Source organism: Sarcophilus harrisii, chromosome 2, assembly GCF_902635505.1.
Source record: "Sarcophilus harrisii chromosome 2, mSarHar1.11, whole genome shotgun sequence".
Lineage (NCBI taxonomy): Eukaryota > Metazoa > Chordata > Mammalia > Dasyuromorphia > Dasyuridae > Sarcophilus > Sarcophilus harrisii.
This window is the reverse complement of record NC_045427.1, coordinates 140,883,456-140,901,168: the sequence shown is the minus strand read 5'-3', so window position 1 is coordinate 140,901,168 and position 17,713 is coordinate 140,883,456. Positions and strand designations below refer to the sequence as shown.

General features: G+C 37.7%; 1 protein-coding gene across 3 annotated transcripts; it reads left to right on the top strand.

Moving 5' to 3' along the window:
• Window positions 1-2,865: 2,865 nt before the first annotated feature.
• LOC116421432 (zinc finger protein 2-like) lies at window positions 2,866-17,614 on the top strand. 3 transcript variants are annotated; one of them, XM_031950976.1, is made up of 5 exons: window positions 2,866-2,945; window positions 14,975-15,060; window positions 15,456-15,582; window positions 16,186-16,299; window positions 16,862-17,614. In XM_031950976.1, exons 2-5 carry the CDS (start codon window positions 15,028-15,030, stop codon window positions 17,593-17,595), a joined length of 1,008 nt encoding a protein of 335 aa, XP_031806836.1. In that variant the 5' UTR covers window positions 2,866-2,945; window positions 14,975-15,027; the 3' UTR covers window positions 17,596-17,614. The 3 variants fall into 3 exon arrangements, with proteins under 3 accessions (XP_031806836.1, XP_031806838.1, XP_031806837.1); XM_031950978.1 differs by having other exon boundaries at window positions 15,414-15,582; XM_031950977.1 differs by having other exon boundaries at window positions 2,875-3,366.
• The last annotated feature ends 99 nt before the right edge of the window (window positions 17,615-17,713 follow it).

Genomic DNA, 17,713 nt, shown 5'->3' with positions numbered 1-17,713 from the left:
TGAACCATACTTGCATCTCTGATGTAAATCTTCCTTAGTCATAATGAATGAAATATTGGATAAATTGTTGTAGTCTTTAGCTTTTATTTAAATTTTTTGAGTCAAGGGCAGCTAGATGGTGTAGTGAATATAGCACCAGCCCTGAAGTTAGGAAGCTCTAGTTCAAATCTGACCTCAGATACTTAAAATTTACTAACTTTGTGACCCTGGGCAAGTCACTTAACTCCAATTGTGTCACACACACACACTTTTTGTGTGTTTACTAATAACATTGGCTTTCTTTCTGTGTTTTATATTTCCCTGGTTTAGGTGTTATTTTCCCTCAGTTATATGTCAAAAATTTGTTAGCATTTATTTTTACAGTATTTTGAGTTTCAAATTTTTCTTTCTTTCTCTCTCCCCTTCTCTCTTTCTAAAATGGTAGTCAAGTTGATATAGTTTATATATGTTCTGTCATATAAAACATTTCCATGATAGTCATAGTTGTGAAAGAAGAAATAGATCAAAGGGGGAAAAATTTGTGAGAAAGAATAAAGTGAAAAAAAATGCTTTTATCTGTATTCAGAGTCCATCATTTCTGTGTCATGACATGGATAGCATTTTCATTATGGGAATTTGTGTTGATTCTGCGTATTTATTACAACAATTTTGTTTTTATTTTATTTTTTTTAATTTGGGGGATGAGCTGTTTGGAGAAAGATAAATTAGGGATAAAGTATATATTTTTTAAAAATAAAAGAGGGTCACTGAATCTTTTTATTTTTCAAAAATACACAGAAAGAGGTATGTACAGGAATAAACCTTTACATAGTGTCAACTACTTGCCAAACACTGTGCTAAGTGATTTTTATGTTTCCAAATATTATATGATTTGTTTTTCACAACAACCTTGGGAAACAGGTGCTGTTATTACTTGCATTTTATGTCTAGTTGAGGAAACTCAGGCAATGACAGATAAATGATTTGTCAGGATTATATAGCTAGTAAATGTCTGGGGCTAAATTTGAACTCAGATCTTCCTGATTCCAGTACAGTTGCTTCTAAGAGAACAAAAGGAAGGTTGCCCCCACAGTAAAGTAGATCAGCTTTGAAATTTGCATGCTAAATTTTATTCTGCATTTTAAAAGGAACACAAACTGTATGTAATAGATATGCAGAGTAATGGGTAATCCTCTTTCTATTCTGTGTATATGGAATGCCCATTTTATTTGATGTTTCATTTCAAGGATAATAATGGTTAAATTTAACAATTTCAATGACAAGCAATGAATTCCATGAATGCTTGGTGTGGAAGGGGGAAAGACCTCTAAATATAAAGGGAAGGAAGTTTGAATGACCCAAGATTATTCTGCACCCACTAGAAATCATGAAAGGAAATGGAATAACATATTCCAATATCACTCTAGTCTAAAAGCCCATTTCCCCCTTTTTTTTTTTTTTTTTTTTTTTAAATTTAATAGCCTTTTATTTACAGGATATATACATGGGTAACTTTACAGCATTAACAATTGCCAAACCTCTTGTTCCAATTTTTCACCTCTTACCCCCCCACCCCCTCCCCTAGATGGCAGGATGACCAGTAGATGTTAAATATATTAAAATATAACTTAGATACACAATAAGTATACATGACCAAAACATTATTTTGCTGTACAAAAAGAATCAGACTCTGAATTATTGTACAATTAGCTTGTGAAGGAAATCAAAAATGCAGGTGGGCATAAATATAGGGATTGGGAATTCAATGTAATGGTTTTTAGTCATCTCCCAGAGTTCTTTTTCTGGGCATAGCTGGTTCAGTTCATTACTGCTCCATTGGAAATGATTTAGTTGATCTTGTTGCTGAGGATGGCCAGGTCCATCAGAACTGGTCATCATATAGTATTGTTGTTGAGGTATACAATGATCTCCTGGTTCTGCTCATTTCACTCGGCATCAGTAAGCTTTTCTTTTGAGTGATTATTTATAATATTTTCAGCATCAGAATGACCAGTTTTACATAAAGTTTGTGGACATTTATGTTTTCTGCCTGTGGTGTACCCGGAGATGTTTTATTCATTAAGACTTGCAGAAAAACTCACCTATTCAACATACAATTTGCAAGAAGTTTGGATTACAGTGAAAGTTTGGTTTTTCCCCTGAGGCAATTGGGGTTAAAAGACTTGCTCAGGGCCACACAGCTAGAACTTGTTAAGCGTCTGAGATCTCATTTGAACCGAGGCAGCTCCTGACTTCAGAGCTGGTGCTCTATCCACTGCGCCACCTAGCTGCCCCAAAGGGAAAGTTTATATCGCTAAACACTCATCAATTCAAGAAAGACCGGATCAATGAATAAGGTATACCGCTGCAAATAAAAAACCCTGGGAAAGTAACGGGACAAAAGCCCCTAGCTAAACATCGAAAATCAATAACCCCAAAAATCAAAGGGATGATTAGCAAAACTTTAAAAATTAAATTAATAAAATTAAATTAAATTAATAAAATTTTAATTAATTAATTAAAAAAATTTAAGATAAAAAAAAAAGCATAAGAACCACAGAATTTACCGCTTAAATGAGGTGGTTGTCTATGCATTTTTAAAACGCTTCATTGGCCCTTTTCCATTTGTGCATCCCTACTATCACCTTCTCCAAACCTGTTGGGTACTTTTGCATTTTGGAATATCGTATTCCAAGATCTTTGGATTTACCTTCTTTTAGAATGGACACTGCCTCCTTCAAATAAAACCCTATTCTTATAACAAATACACACAACAAAACAATCCCGTGGTAAATTCCGAGTCTCCACATATCACCTCCGCCGAGAGAGCTCCAGCTGGGACCACATTTCCCAGAATCCCTCAGAGAGCCAGTTTCCCAGAATCCGTTTCGGCCGAAGACTCCCGAAACGGAAGCGGCGCGGCAGGTGCAGTCAGGGTTGGCCTCTGAACAATCTTCGTTCTGGAGGTAAAGTCCGTTCTGCGTTCGCGGACGTCTCGGGGTGATTGTGTCACGCGGGGCCGCAGGGCAATGGGGCGCGCCTGCCTTGAGGCGCGGCGTGGGGCGGGGAAAGCCCGCGAAGCCTCTGCGAGCCCCGCCCCCCCCCCCCCCCCCCCGGGAGACCACCGACACCGGGAGCATCCCGTGCCCCGCGGCCGCAGAGGGAACCGGATCCGGATCCGGGGGCGCGGGGTCGCCGTCCTCCGGCCTTCGGGCCTTGACCGCCCCTTGCCCCATCCTCTCTCTCGTTAGTAAACGCTGCTTTAGCGCCTCTCGTTGCTAAGCCCCGGCGATACAGAGAGAGGCCAAAGACACGCCCTTGCCCTCGAGGAGTTTGCAATCTAAAGGAACAAATTCGGGATTCTCCCGGCTGTTGGAAGCTAACTGGGTAAATCCTAAATGATGAACCGAGAATTGGCGCTAGAATTGAGAGAGGCTAGGGAAGGGGGGGTTTAATGCGGACTTGTAGGAAGCCAGAACGTGGCAGACGAGGAGGGAGGGCGTTCGTGGCGCGGAAGAGCCAGAAGCTGGGGTTCCTTGTTTGTGGAGGAGCCGGCGTGGCTCGTTGTGAAGACTGCGTGCGGGTACCGGGCTGTGAAAGGCTTTGAAGGCCCGGGCTTTTTGGTGTTGGTCCTGTGGGGGATGGGCACCCACTGGCGTTCCTTGAGTAGGGGTGGGTGTCATGGTCGAATTCGCGATTTAGGATCGCTTGTGGAGGATGGACTGAAGCGGAGAGAGGCTTCTCTGCCCCGAGCGTTGCCAAGTTTTGTTTTGTTTTGTTTTTGCTTCTTTAGAAGGTACTCTCACTTCTGAACTATTTTCCTTACTGTCGGAGGCAGGATCGTGGATAGAACGTGGGAGCTGTGGAAGCAGGAAGAGCAGCGTTCAGTTCCCTTCTCTAATACAACCTACCGGTGTGAGGCTGGGCAAACCACCTTAACTTTTCAGGGGTCTAGTTTTAAACGCTTAAATTTGGCAATAGTAAAAGATGTCTGAACTTAATAACCCAAAATTAATTCAAAATCAAACCCACAATGAATCTCAGGTGTGTCTGGCGGAACTTCCCTAGAGCCTTGGTTCTGCGTACACAACATGCTTTGCACTTGGAATGCATAAAGCCTGCCAGAAGCAGCTTGGCTCAGATTCAAGAGGCATCATATAAAAAAATCTGGGTCAAAAAGGGGCTACCAGTGGGAAAAGTTTTCAGAAGCCTAATTTAGATCACCTTGGTTTCTCTAATCTCTTCCACTCTCAGCCCATACTAATATTTATACATTCAATAGAGCGCTGTGGAGGTTGAGTCCATCCTGGAACCTTGTTGTTGACTCCGGCGGTAGTGGGGAAATCTGTTTCAGAAATATCAGTTTGGCGGCTATATGATGACTGGAGGCATTAACTAATGTGAAGGCTATTGCAGTAGTCTAGACAAGGGGTAATGAGGACCTGAAGTAGTATGAAGACAAGGAATAGAAATAAGAGTTGTTAAGGTCATATTGAGATCCAGGGCAAAACCTTGTCTAGGAGTGGCAATTTTCAGAAGTTACCAAGGATCCTAGTTGGAAAGGAGACCGCTCAGAAGCAAACAGCAGCAATATGACTCCAACCCTATGTGTGGACAGGTGCCTGTCTCCCAAATGCACTAATCAGAGACATCTTAAGGTACAAAGAGAATGCATTTATTTAATCCCTGCAGGGAGAAGCCCAGCCACACACTTGGGAGCCATCTCAGCTCCCACGCTGTACTCATGAAACCTGAGAAGCTTTGGCCTTGTCAGGATTTAAATAGCAAGACACAAGATTTTTCATGGGATAGACTAAAAGGAAGTAACCATCCTTGACCAAGGATCACCAATATTGTCTGCTTCCTGTGGGTCATATCACTTCCTGTAACTTCCTGTCACTTAGGTCTGATCTTTTAGAGATCATGTGACTTCATGTAATCCAGGGCCCAAGACCTGATCTTCTGGCTCTGGGAATGGGAATCTTGTGATTTAGGTCTAATTTCATAAACTGAGAAAACTTCATCCAACCAGTCCCATTCACCTAGGAACAGAGCAGGGTCTCTTGTTACGTAGACCCAGATTTAGGTCAGAAACTTGCAGAGTTCAGACCAGCAGGGCAATGCCAGACATCGTCCAGGGTCAGACATTGGTCTGACTTGGGAGCACCTGAAATCTTATAGATCCTCAACCTGAGCTCTCCTTGGGATAATACAAAATTCAGTGTCCCAAGAAGACCATCTAGACCACCCCCGCAGAAGAGCAAAAGCCTGGTCCTAACATCATGTCAGAAAATAAGCTGGAAGAATGAGCAAACAAAAGAACAAAAAAGTCTCACCCTGAAAAACTATCATGGGAACAGGGGTATTGAAGACACTAACCTAGAGAAGAATATGATTCCAAGATAACCATAAACAAAGCCTCAAAAAACCCCCAAAAAGCTCAGACACAAATTAATTACATGAAGAGATGAAGCTAGACATTTTAAAAGTTCTAAAATGTTTTTATCAGTGAAATAAAAGCACTAAAGAAAAATATTGGAAATTAAATGAGAGTAATGGAAGAAATAATTGGAAAGAGAATTAACAAGAGATTCAAAACCTTGCCCATGCAATAAACTCCCTCAAAAATCGAATGGATTAAATAGAAGCTAATGATTCCATGAGACCAGAAAAAAATAATAAAGTCCAAAGGCCAAAAAAATTTAAGAATCATTAGACTACCATGATCTGAAAAAAAGCATAGATATTGTACTTAAAGAAAAAAAAAATTTAACTGTCTCCATTTCTTGGAACTAGAGGATAAAATGAAAATTTAAAAAAATTATCAGTCTTCTAAAAAAAAACCTTCAAAATTAAAATTCTGAGGAACATAATTTCAAAACTAAGAGCTCTTAGGTCAAAAGAAAAAAGAAAAACAAACCTGTACGCATCCAGAAAGAAGGAATTGAGGTACCAAGTAGTCATAGTTGGGATCACACATGATTTAGCAGCCACACTCTAAGGAGCGGCAATCTACAAATATTATATGCCACAAAAAAAAAAAAAAAAAACAACAGGAATAAACAGTGTTAAAAGACTAAACAAGAATAAACTGTCTCTATTCTGATATGAAGAAATGATACTTAAGATTTTTCTGAACCCTGGCATCTTGAGGAGTTCTAAAGAGAACTTAAGTCTAATTGAAGTGGTTCTGTTATGTTAATGGTTTTACAAAGAGAATGAAAAGGGGGGGGGGGGGAGGGAAGAATATACTAAATGGGAGGAGGCTAAAGGGAAAGAAAGACTGGGGAAATTATATAATCAGGATGCTCAAGGAGACATCTGTATAAACAAAGAGTAGAGAGCAATTGACATGACCCACATTTACTTGAATTGGACAGAGAGGGAAGAACACAGAGTTGGTTACAGAAATATTTCACTCAGTAGGGAGTAAGAAGGGAAAGGAAAAAAGGGAGAACTTTGAAAGAACTAGAAACTCTCATAAATATAAGAAATAAGTACAATTCCAGAAGACTAATGATGAAATTCACTACCTGCTTCATGATAGAGGTGAAGGAGACATATTTTTTGGACATGATCAATGCTGAAATTTGTTTTGCTTGACTATATATGTTTGTAATGGGGTTTGTCTTCCTTTTGTTCTGTTTGGGTGGGAGGAGAGAGATTTTTACTGATTGAAAAAAATTAAATACAATTAAAAATAGAAATGGGGAAATTTGGATAGTAGATTTCTTTGGGGGAAGATGAGTTCCATTTTGGACATGTTGATTTTGAAATGCCTGTGGGACATTCAAATAGATAAGTCATCTAAGCAGTTGAAGATGGGAGTCTGGAAGCTTAGTAGAGACTTTAGGCTAAGAGAGAGATTCGTAGATAGCTTATCTACAAAGAAATGATAATCTAATTCATGGAACTTGTTGAGATCACCAGAAGTGCTTAAGGAGAGAAGAGGAATCAGAATAGAATCCTTAGTATGACTCCAGAGTGAGGAAGATGATCCACCAAAGGAAACTGAGAAGTGGTAGTCAGTCAAGTAGTAAGAGAATCAGGAATGAATAGTAGTATCACAAAAAGAAATTATCTTTTTTTTTTTCCTATTTATTTACTTATTTTTTTTAATAGTCTTTTATTCACAGGTTATATGTATGGGTCACTTTACAGCATTGACAATTGCCAAACCTCTTGTTCCAGTTTTTCCCCTCCTTCCCCTCACCCCCTCCCCCATATGGCAGGATGACCAGTAGATGTTAAATATATTAAAATATAAATTAGATACACAATAAGTATACATGACCAAATCGTTATTTTGCTGTACAAAAAGAATCGAACTCTGAAATATTGTACAATTAGCCTGTGAAGGAAATAAAAAATGCAGGTAGACAAAAATATAGGGATTGGGAATTCAATGTAATGGTTTTTAGTCATCTCCCAGAATTCTTTTGCTGGGCATAGCTGGTTCAGTTCATTACTGCTCCATTGGAACTGATTTGGTTCATCTCATTGCTGAGGATGGCCAGGTCCATCAGAATTGGTCATCATATAGTATTGTTGTTGAAGTATATAATGATCTAAAAGAGATTATCTAGAAAGGGATAATGAAACAGCAAAAATTTCAGAGACTACCCAGGATGAGAAATGAGAAAAGGCTATTGGATTTAGCAGTTTAAGAGTAAGTTAAGAGTAAGAGATCATTGGAAGCCCTAAAGAGGACCTTTCAATCAATAGGTAGAACTGAAAGCAAGGTTGCCAGAGATTGAGAAGTTAGCGGTAGTGAGGCAGTGGAGGAAAACATTCCTAAAAGGTTGGCCGTGAAGTAAAGGATAGTAGCTTGAGAGAATAGCAAGGTCAAATGAAGACTTTTAAATGATGCAAGGGAGACCCAGACATATAAGGGTCATGAAAAGAATTAGTGAACAAGAATAGATTGAAGATGAAAGTAAAAATGATAAGGGGTGGGTGCAAGTTCTCAGAGGATACAAGAGGGAATGAGTATCAAGAACACAGGTGGAAGGATTAACTTTGGCAAGGAGAAGACTAGCTTTTTCTTTAGAGAGGAGCAAAAAAAAAAAAAAAAGATACAAATGAGGAAGTGTAAGAGTTTTAACATAGAAATAGAAGGAACTCAAAGTGTACACCTCTTATAAGGAAAGTAGGAGGAGGTGAGATCCTATCTGAGAGAGAGTTGACAGGAAATGTGGATGATTTGATGAGAAATTTGGAGTAGCCAATGTAGAGTGTAGTAGAGAATCCGATAAGGATAAAAGGACTCCTGTGCTGCAGTGAGTGAGGGACAAGTTAAGATTAGATTCAGTCAGCAGATTACATGATTTGCTCCAAGATCCTTTAATGGATCACAAGTATGATCAGAGAAAATAGTTGAAAGAAGCAACTCAGCTTTCGAGTATAACAAGGCATGACTGGAATAAAACAAAAGGGCAAAAACCTTGGTGGAAATTTTGACTTAATATTTGAAGACAAGTGCAAGAGATAGAAACATTTATTTAATACTTATCCTAGTTAGTTACTGCCTCTTTGCCCGTTTAAGCTTTAAAGATAAGAGATGCAGTAACACATATCCTCTACCTTAGGGGTCTTAGCTTGGCAACCATATACTTATTAATTTTTTTGTTTGTTTAGTAGCTTTTTATTTTTCCAGATACATGCAAACATGTTTTCAACATTCACCTTTCCAAAACCTTGTTTTAAATTTTTCTCCCACTGTTCCTGACCCCTATTAGAAAACATGAGAAAGTGGGGAAAAAAAGCAAACAATAAGAAGAAAAAAAGGTTAAAATACTATATTCTGATCCATATTTAATCGTTTCCATAGTTCTTTTTCTGGATGCAGATGACAGTTTCTATCATGTCTGTTGGAATTGCCCTGAATCACCTCATTGTTGAAAAGAGCTGAGTTCATTACAGTTGGTTATCACACGATCTTGCTGCTGTGTATAATATTCTCTTGGTTCGCCACTTAACACCAGTCATGAACTTATTTTTGAAAAAAATATTTTGATAATAATGGTAACTAAACATTTATCTGGTGCTTCCTATATGCCAGGCACTGTGCTTTACAATTATTATCTCATTTAGTCCTCACAGCAACTCTTGAGAGGTAGATACTATTATTGTCCTCATTTTATAGTGGAGGAAACTGAGATAAAGAGATTAAATGACGAGGCTATGGTCACAAAGCTAGTGAATGTCAAAGACTGGATTTGAACTTCATTCTTTCCGACTTTGGGCCCGTGCTGTATTTACTGTACTTACTACCTAGCTGCCTATATTTTAGAATAGTTGATTTCCTAAGAAGTGGTACGTAGGCTTCAACAAATTGCCAAAAGGAGCAAACGTTTAGAAATCATGTCCTATTCTTTCTTATCCTTTCAGTTTCTTTATGTGCAATAACACAGAATCAAAAGGAAGTTGCCTCATGTAAGTATGGAAGACAGAATTTTGATGTACTCAATACCGCATAACACCTATATAACTACAAAATCCAAATTTTCTTTCTAGAAGGGAAAGTGAAAAGTATAAATTGTTCTTCAAGTTCTTACTTCATTCTGCATCAGTTCATAGAGATCTTCCTAGTTTCCTAGGTTCTTCTGGAACCATTCATTTTGTCATTTCTTATAGCATGATATGCCCATGACCTTCGTATACCACATCTTATTTAGTCATTCCCTAATAGACTTTAGTTTTCAATTTCTGACTTATGAAATGAGTTCCTATAAATGTTTTTTGTGCATATGAATCCTTTTTTTAATGTGGAAGGGTAAGAGAAACTGGTTTCTAATGTTGCAAGTTATCAGATTGAAGAAAATGTTTCTCAAAAGAGTAGAAGAAATACTCTCAATGAAGAAATGGGAAAAAAGAAAGTGAAAAAATAGGAAAATTTCACCTAGAAGTTGAAGAATAAAGAAATCTAGTAGACAACAAAGAAAGAAGTGCCAAGGAGAATACCATTAAGTAATTGGGGCTACATGAAGCACAAAGCTGTCCCTGAAGAGGGAAGAATTGGGCCATATTTGAAAAAAAGTAACATTTGCTTCCAAGAATGATGATAAGATCTGTAGGTACCTTCATTTGGGAAGTCATCCAGTAATGGTGAGAAAAAGAAGATAGCAGTGGTGTTAGGTGGTACTCTGCTGAGGATTAGCAAATCAACTATTTATCAATTTAATATGATGAGTACAAGAGTACAATGAGTACAAGAAAGATTTGTTGTCTTCCAAGAGAACATATGTAGGACATGATAGAGCATTTTGCTCTATTTGTTGAGCCTGATGACCATTCTCTATTTTTGGTGATTGATGTGAAAATAAATAATACTCCATTCTCTCTCACCCTCTCAACTGAAGATTTCTCCTCATGTTATACTAAAAAACAAACAAACAAACCACATGTGGTTGGTTCTTTATGTATGCCTTCTCTGCTTCTCTACATCTCAAAATACGTCATCTCACATTCTCTTCTTTGTTTTAATCTATCATGAACGATGACTCTGCTTATTAAAACGTCTTAACTCCAGTTAGACATTTCCATTTGACTTGGAAATTTTCTATCTAGATATTCTAGAAGCATCTTAAGCTTATCATGTCTGAAACTGAACTCATCGCTTCCCCCAAACTATACATATATTCTTGATTCTGTCATCTCCTGTCTTCTCTGGTAGATGAAATATGTAATCTCTTTCCAGTCTTTAGGCTGTCTTTATTTATTAACTCCTTCCCTGTTGCCTAAAACATATTCCAGACCCTCCCTTCCCTCCAAAAAAATCTCACTAGATCTTAGCACACTCTTTTGTACAGTCACACACTACTCTTACCTTTATTTTCTGTCCTTTCACTCACTTCTTGACCCTTTACAATTTATCTTCTAATTTTGATGGAAATTACTCTAAAATTGCCAATAATCTCTTAATTGATCAAACTGATGATCTGTTCTAAGTTTTCATCCTACTTAACCTTTATGGTATATTTGGTACTGTTCTCTGTGTTCTTTTGTGAAATTCTTTGTTCTTTGTTAATTTTTCTTCTACCCACCTGGCTTCCTCAGTTATCTTTGCTGGTTCCTCATCAATATCATGCCCCTTAATTGGGTATTCTCCAAAGTGTCTTGAACCTTTTAAAATTTTTTTCACACTCTCACTCAGTGACCTAGTGAACTTGTAGGAGTTTAATGATAATTTCTAAATATATATGACTCCTAAATCTATATATCTAGACCTATCTCTCCTGAGTTTCAATTACACATTTTCATTTGCCTGTGCGAAATTTCCAACTGGATATTTCATAGGCACCTCAAAATCAATATGGCTAACATTGAACTAGGTACATTTTGCCCCAACCCATCCCTTCTTAGAACTATTTCAGTGCAGCTAGATGGATAGAGCCCCAGCCCTGAAGTCAAGAGGTCCTGAGTTCAAATGTGGCCTCAGACACTTAATACTTCCTGGCTGGATGACCCTGGGCAAGTCACTTAACCCCACTTGCCTCAGCAAAAAAAAAAAAAAAAAAGAACTTCCCTATTTCAAGCAGGGCTTCTAAAACTTGTAACCCTAAGTAACTAAGTATTAAAAAATAGCTATACAAATCAAACATTTATTGATAATAAATCATAATTTGCAACTCATTAATGTTCAGTTACAAGACCCCACATGAGGTCACAAACCACAGTTTAAAAAGCTGGGCCCTAAATAACATCAGGTATCTTTCTAGTGAGATTTGTAACCTTGATGTTAACTTTGAAAGTTCACTCTTCCCATCCATTCATTTGCCAGTTCATATGATTCCTTCTCCCACATCACTTTCATCTTTTCCCTTTTTTCCATTCAGAGGGCCCCTACCCTAGTTTAGCCCTTATTATCTCTTGCTTCAACTTTAGCAATAACTTTCTACTAATGTGGCTCCCTCCCTCAGGATTTTCCTCTCTCTAATCTCTTCTTACAGTTGCCAAAGTGATTTTTCCAGAATACAGACTATCTCATCCTAGAGCCAAAATGGAGAAGAGATTTCTGTTTGCAGAGATAAAAGATCCACAAGTATTTCATGTGTTTTCAGATTTTTTGCTATATTGCATTAATTTTTCTTCCTTTTTAAAAATTTGTTATACAAGGAAGCTTTTTAGGAGTGAAAGGGAAAGGATATTGAGGGAAACTATACTGATATACAAAACAAAAGACATTAATAAAAGCTTTTTTTTTTTTAAGTAAATATAGAGAAAAAAAATTCCAAGCTATATATAATGAAGATTTGTGGTTTCATATGCAGTTGTATATTCTATAGTTAAAAGATAATCCTTGTTAGAGATAAAATATCAGACTAATCCTTTGTCCTGGTTTATGTGCTTCCGTATCATATTCTTCCTCAACATGATATCTGAATCTTCAAACTCAGGCCTGGATATAAAGCTTGACATTCGTACATTGAAGCAAACAAAGCTTCAAATGTTGATTTTTCACTTGATACAAGTCTGAACACAACGAGGGCTTCCAGTATCTATCTTCATCATTGTCAGCTTTTTTTCTTCCCTTTCAACCACAGGAGCAACTTTTTGTTCTTTCTTGTTGGTGGTTTCCCACTCAAGAACCACTATTACCAGTCACTCCTAATTCCCAGGTCCTCTGAAGAATCTCTGTCTAGTACAGTGCTTATACCAGTCTTACCTCAATCAGAGGTCTTTAGAGCTCTCTGGCCACCACTTCATCAGCGGTGGTTTTATGTACAAGGACAGTCACATGCAAGCTTAAGATCTTTTATTCCACATGTACACATCCTACCCTTCTGACCTGCTCACTCTTAGTGAGCTCCTGACTATCTCCTAGTAAACTGCTAGTAAGAAACTCCACCTACTTCCTGGTCCCCACAGCTTATATAGGGTGTATGAGGTCACACGCACAGCTAATCAGAGAAGGAGACACCTCCCATTGATTCACATCTCAATGCCACCAGAGTTTTCACTCACAAGGCAGTCCTGCTTTACTGTAATCTTCTGGTTCTATCCTCTGAAGGCAAGTAGAATACATCTAATCTCTCTTCCATGCAAATCCTTCAAATATTTGAGGACAGCTGTCACATCCTTCCTAAATTTCCTCTTTTCTAGGCTAAACACCTTATTCATTTCCTCAGACCTTCCTCATGGGACAGAAAATCACATCCAGGGATCTCAGGCTTCGAGGTCTTAGTACTTCCTGATTGCACTGTCTGTGTTTCCTCTTTGGACCCTTACACTTGCTAAATTGAACATTCACCATAACATACAAGGACTCTTTTTTCCCCCTTAGTAGTATTTTATTTTTCCTAAAACACATATAATTTCATACATTCATTTTTGTAAGACTTTGTGTACCAAATTTTTCTTCCTGTTTTGTTTCCCCCTTCCCCAGGACAGCAAGCAATCCAATATAAGTTAAACATGTACATTTCTGTTAAACATCTCCATATTTATCTATACAAATGTAGAGAGGAATTTAGGACCTTGGAGATAGCATATAAACTAATGGTGAGGTAGTCTAGGGAAGAAGTCAAGAGACATCCAAACCAGATAGGTGGCCCTCAGCAATGTAGAATCTGGCAGTCCAGAAGACTTGCCATCCAGTATGACTTTGGTGTTAGGTTTCTGCTTTCAGAGCCTGTCTTTCAGGTTCAGGATTGGGAATCTCTTTAGAAAACAGACTGAAAAGGAAGCTGGTGAAAAGGAGAGGAGTTATTTGGGGATGGAAAGTGGTGAGGTTGGAGGAAAGTGAAACTGGCACTTGTGGCCCAACAGTGGAAGGAAATGATTTTCTCTCTGTTATTCATATTCATTGTTTCTTACCACACAATCATAATATATGATTTTTAAAACCTACATAAGAATTTATGGTTTCATACGAAGTATTTTTTGGCTTTTTTTGTGTTAGAATCTTTGTGTTTAAGTTCATAATAAAAAAATTTAAAAATCACTAGAAAAGGTAGAGACCAAAAAACATGATGGAAAGGAAGAGGGATTTCAGCTATTCATATATTTGCTTATTGTATCCACAAAGGTCTAGAGAACATGCCATACAAGGAATAATTGGAGGAACTGTTTTAAGAGGAGATGTGGAAAACTCTTAGTGGAAAAGGATTAGACTCATTCGGTTTGGAGAAGCCAAGGAACTGTAGGGTGGGAGTTATAAAGAAGCAGATTAGTAAGGAAAGATAAAATTCCAATGATTGAAACTATCCAGAAATAGAATAGGTTGCTTTAAGAGAGAACAGGTTCTTCCTTACTAGAAGTTCTCACAAGTTGAGTGATTGCGTGTCAGGTATGCTTTTAAGATATTTTTGGTCAAGTACAAACTGAATTGGATCACCTCTGAGTATCTTTTCCAATTCTGAGATTCACTGTTTCTTTGATATATGAGCTATTAGTAAAAATAATGAAACAGATTTGGGCAAGTAGTTTCTGTAATCGTTCCTGTAGCTTTTTTAGTCTCATTTCATAGATAACAAATAAGCTAAAGGATTTGCCTTTGGTCACATAGATAATTACTGGCACAACTATCCAATTTACTCTTTTATCTTGATGTCTGTGTGGCCACTTTGGAAATCAAACTCTTGATTCTTTATATCAAGTGTGTGAAACAGGAAAGGGAATGAGAATTACTCTCCTTGAATTAAAGGAAGTTATCGGTACTGAGATGTTGCTGTCTAAGTTTCAAATCACGTAGCCAGTTAATAATAGCTCATTCAATTTAAGGCATGTTTCTTGTGTCAGAAACCACCCCCTGTTCCTTGTAATATTCTACAAGCCTGGGAACAAGAATTGGCAAACCATAATCTTCTTGATCCTTTCTTGTGTCTTACCCAAGGAAAGGGCAGGACAACTCTGTCTGGGCTCATTCAAATCTATCTTCTGTGTGATGTGAAAAAGATAGGAAAATCACACCAAACAGTTATTTATAGTGGTTTAGCCTGTTGATCCTGGGAATTACAAGATCAGATCCCTCATGTCCTCTTTCTTCCCCTAGCCCTGCATTCTCTTGACTTTATCTATCTCCAAGAGGGGAATACAGAAGAAGAAATGGCTCCTGTGTTCCTGACAACCAGATCCCAGGTAAATTGATCTTTCCTAAAACGTAGTTACAATTTCTAGAATGGCTTCCTTTTTCTTCCCTCATTATGAAGCTTCTCTGCTCAGTTTATCCATCTAGGAACAAGATTCCCCAGTTCTTCATCCCTAAGAAACTGCCCCCCATCTTGGTGCATGAAAAATTATGTAAGGAATGTTTCCTCCTCTGTTGCCTTCCCTCAGTGTGGCTTCTCTCAGTTGACTTGGAGACAAAATGCTTTCAGCCTTATTTCTTATTCACAGTACACAGGACGGAAATCCTTAAACATTATTTGACCTACTTTCTTTCTATCCCATCTAACTCTTTTAAGTGCTTTTTATCAACTCCTTTTCCCCAGGAGTGAGGAGTCCATGGATGAACAAGAATGTATTTGTTTCAGGAATCAGTTACATTCAAGGATGTGGCTGTGAACTTCACCCAGGAAGAGTGGGGGCAACTGAACCCTGCACAAAGGGAATTGTACAGAGAAGTGATGTTGGAGAACTATAGAAACCTTATGTCATTGGGTAAGGATAACTTCATCCTAAATTTCAGAAATATAGGGAGGGGCCACCATCATGACAGTTCAAGGGATATGAGTGTCTCAGAGGAAATTGCTAAGACTTGTGCGGCTTTTCATTTGCTCATCTGAGTTTTACTTTGTGATTCAGGTCAGAGATTTCTAATCATTTTTGAAAGATCCATGATGGATTGGGTTGAAAATAAGTGGTTTCATTTCTTATTCCATCCTCTTGTCCCATTTTGTTCCTTTACTATTCTCCATTCCCAGAGGTTCTGGAAATAAGCCTTGAGCCTCCTTCAGAAAATCATTCAACTCCTGGCTTTGCTATCCTGTCCTAACTCAGTAGGGTGGTAGCAAGTTATGGTAGAAAAAGGGAGGAGTTAGAAGAAAATGGATTCATCCCAGTCAGTTCTTGCACTTAAATTACTTTGTTTTAGCATTTGTTTACTCATATATAAAGTAAAAATGTACTAGATTATATAGTAATTTTCACATTAGATAAATATATTTCCCTTCTCTTTGCAGAAAAAGGGCTGGAATTGACTTCTGTGAAAATTCTGTGTCTCCAGGACAAACTGCTAAGTCTCATTCCCTTCTCTATAAACAGGACTCCCTATTTCCAAACCTGATGTGATCTTTCAATTGGAGCAAGGACAAGAACCTTGGATGCTTGATGTGCAAGGAACTGAAGGGAGAGAAGTCCCAAGAAATACCTCTTTGGGTGAGTAAGAGATAGCCAGTGATTTTAGGGAAATAATAGCTTAGGTGTTTAGTGAGAACTCTTGGTGACATTGAAGCCTGCTGAGATTGTTTTGCGATAGACCCAATCAGGGATATTTTTTTCTCACCCTGTATTGGTGGACATGAGAAATGCGTTTTTCCTTAACCATATTGCTTCTGCTTCCTCTCATTTTAAACTGCATACCCCTTATCTCTCCATATGTTCCAAATCACATCCTCATCCTTATGTATTCCTTGTTATTCTTATTCATCAAGTTCCCCCACTTTTAAGGATGCTGAAATGTTAACTCTGTTTCTAAATAAGCTCAATAATATTTTTTGTTTACCTTGCTGATTATTTTCCCCTTTCCTTAATTCTTAGCTCTTTGCATTATCCCAATTCCTTAATTTCAATCCTATTGATGCTTGCCCAGTGACTCTGTAGACATTTTTAGAATCAATATTCATATTCTATCAGATTATTATAAACAGCACAAAATAAATTAATTTATGTTCTTTATTATACTTATTATTATTATATTAATTTATATCTTTTCCTTTAGTTTCAGGCTGGGAGAAAAAGCCTAAGACCTATAAGTCAGTTCCAAAGCAGAACATTTCAAAAGAAATGAAATCAACAGAGATATTAACAGAAAAATCCACAAGAGAAATTACAGTACCTGAGGTTAGATTGGAAAACTCAGAAGAGAAGATGTTGGAAAATTCTCTTTCCCAAGAGAAAAATTTCAAGAAATTTTCAGTAAATGCCTCCAAAAATTCCAATAAGGACAGAGGCTCTGAATGTAATATATGTGGGAAAACCTTCAGACATATAAGTAGCCTTCGGAGACATCAAATTACACACACAGGAGAAAGACCCTATGAATGTAATGAATGTGGGAAAGCTTTCTTTGACTGTTCATCCCTTACTATACATGAAAGAATTCATACTGGAGAAAAACCTTATGAATGTGATGAATGTGGGAAAGCCTTCTTTGACCGTTCACATCTTAATCGACATCAGAGAATTCATACTGGGGAAAAGCCCTATGAATGTGATCAATGCAGGAAAGCCTTCTTTGACCGTTCATCTCTTACTCAACATCAAAAAATTCATAGTAAAGAGAAGCCATATGAATGCAGTCAATGTGGAAAAACCTTCATCCAAAAAAGGAACCTTAAACGACATCAGATAACTCATACAGGAGAGAAACCCTATGAATGTGGTGTATGTGGGAAAATTTTCAGTCACAAATCATCTGTAATCCAGCATCAGCGACGTTATGCCAAAGAATAACCCTGGGAATTTTAGAAATTTTGGGAAAACTTCAGCCAAAATTGTCACTTTATTAAATGCTAAAGGATCTAGGCATGATGAGAGACTACATAAAAAATTAGGGTCAATCTCCCATATT

What these genes read in the sequence shown, in the direction of transcription:
- LOC116421432 (XM_031950976.1), top strand. Translation starts at nt 15,028, where the DNA reads ATGGCTCCTGTGTTCCTGACAACCAGATCCCAG. An exon ending in TCCTGACAACCAGATCCCAG is followed by an intron (nt 15,061 to 15,455) that starts GTAAATTGATCT and finishes TATTTGTTTCAG; the next exon opens with GAATCAGTTACATTCAAGGA. An exon ending in TAGAAACCTTATGTCATTGG is followed by an intron (nt 15,583 to 16,185) that starts GTAAGGATAACT and finishes CTCTATAAACAG; the next exon opens with GACTCCCTATTTCCAAACCT.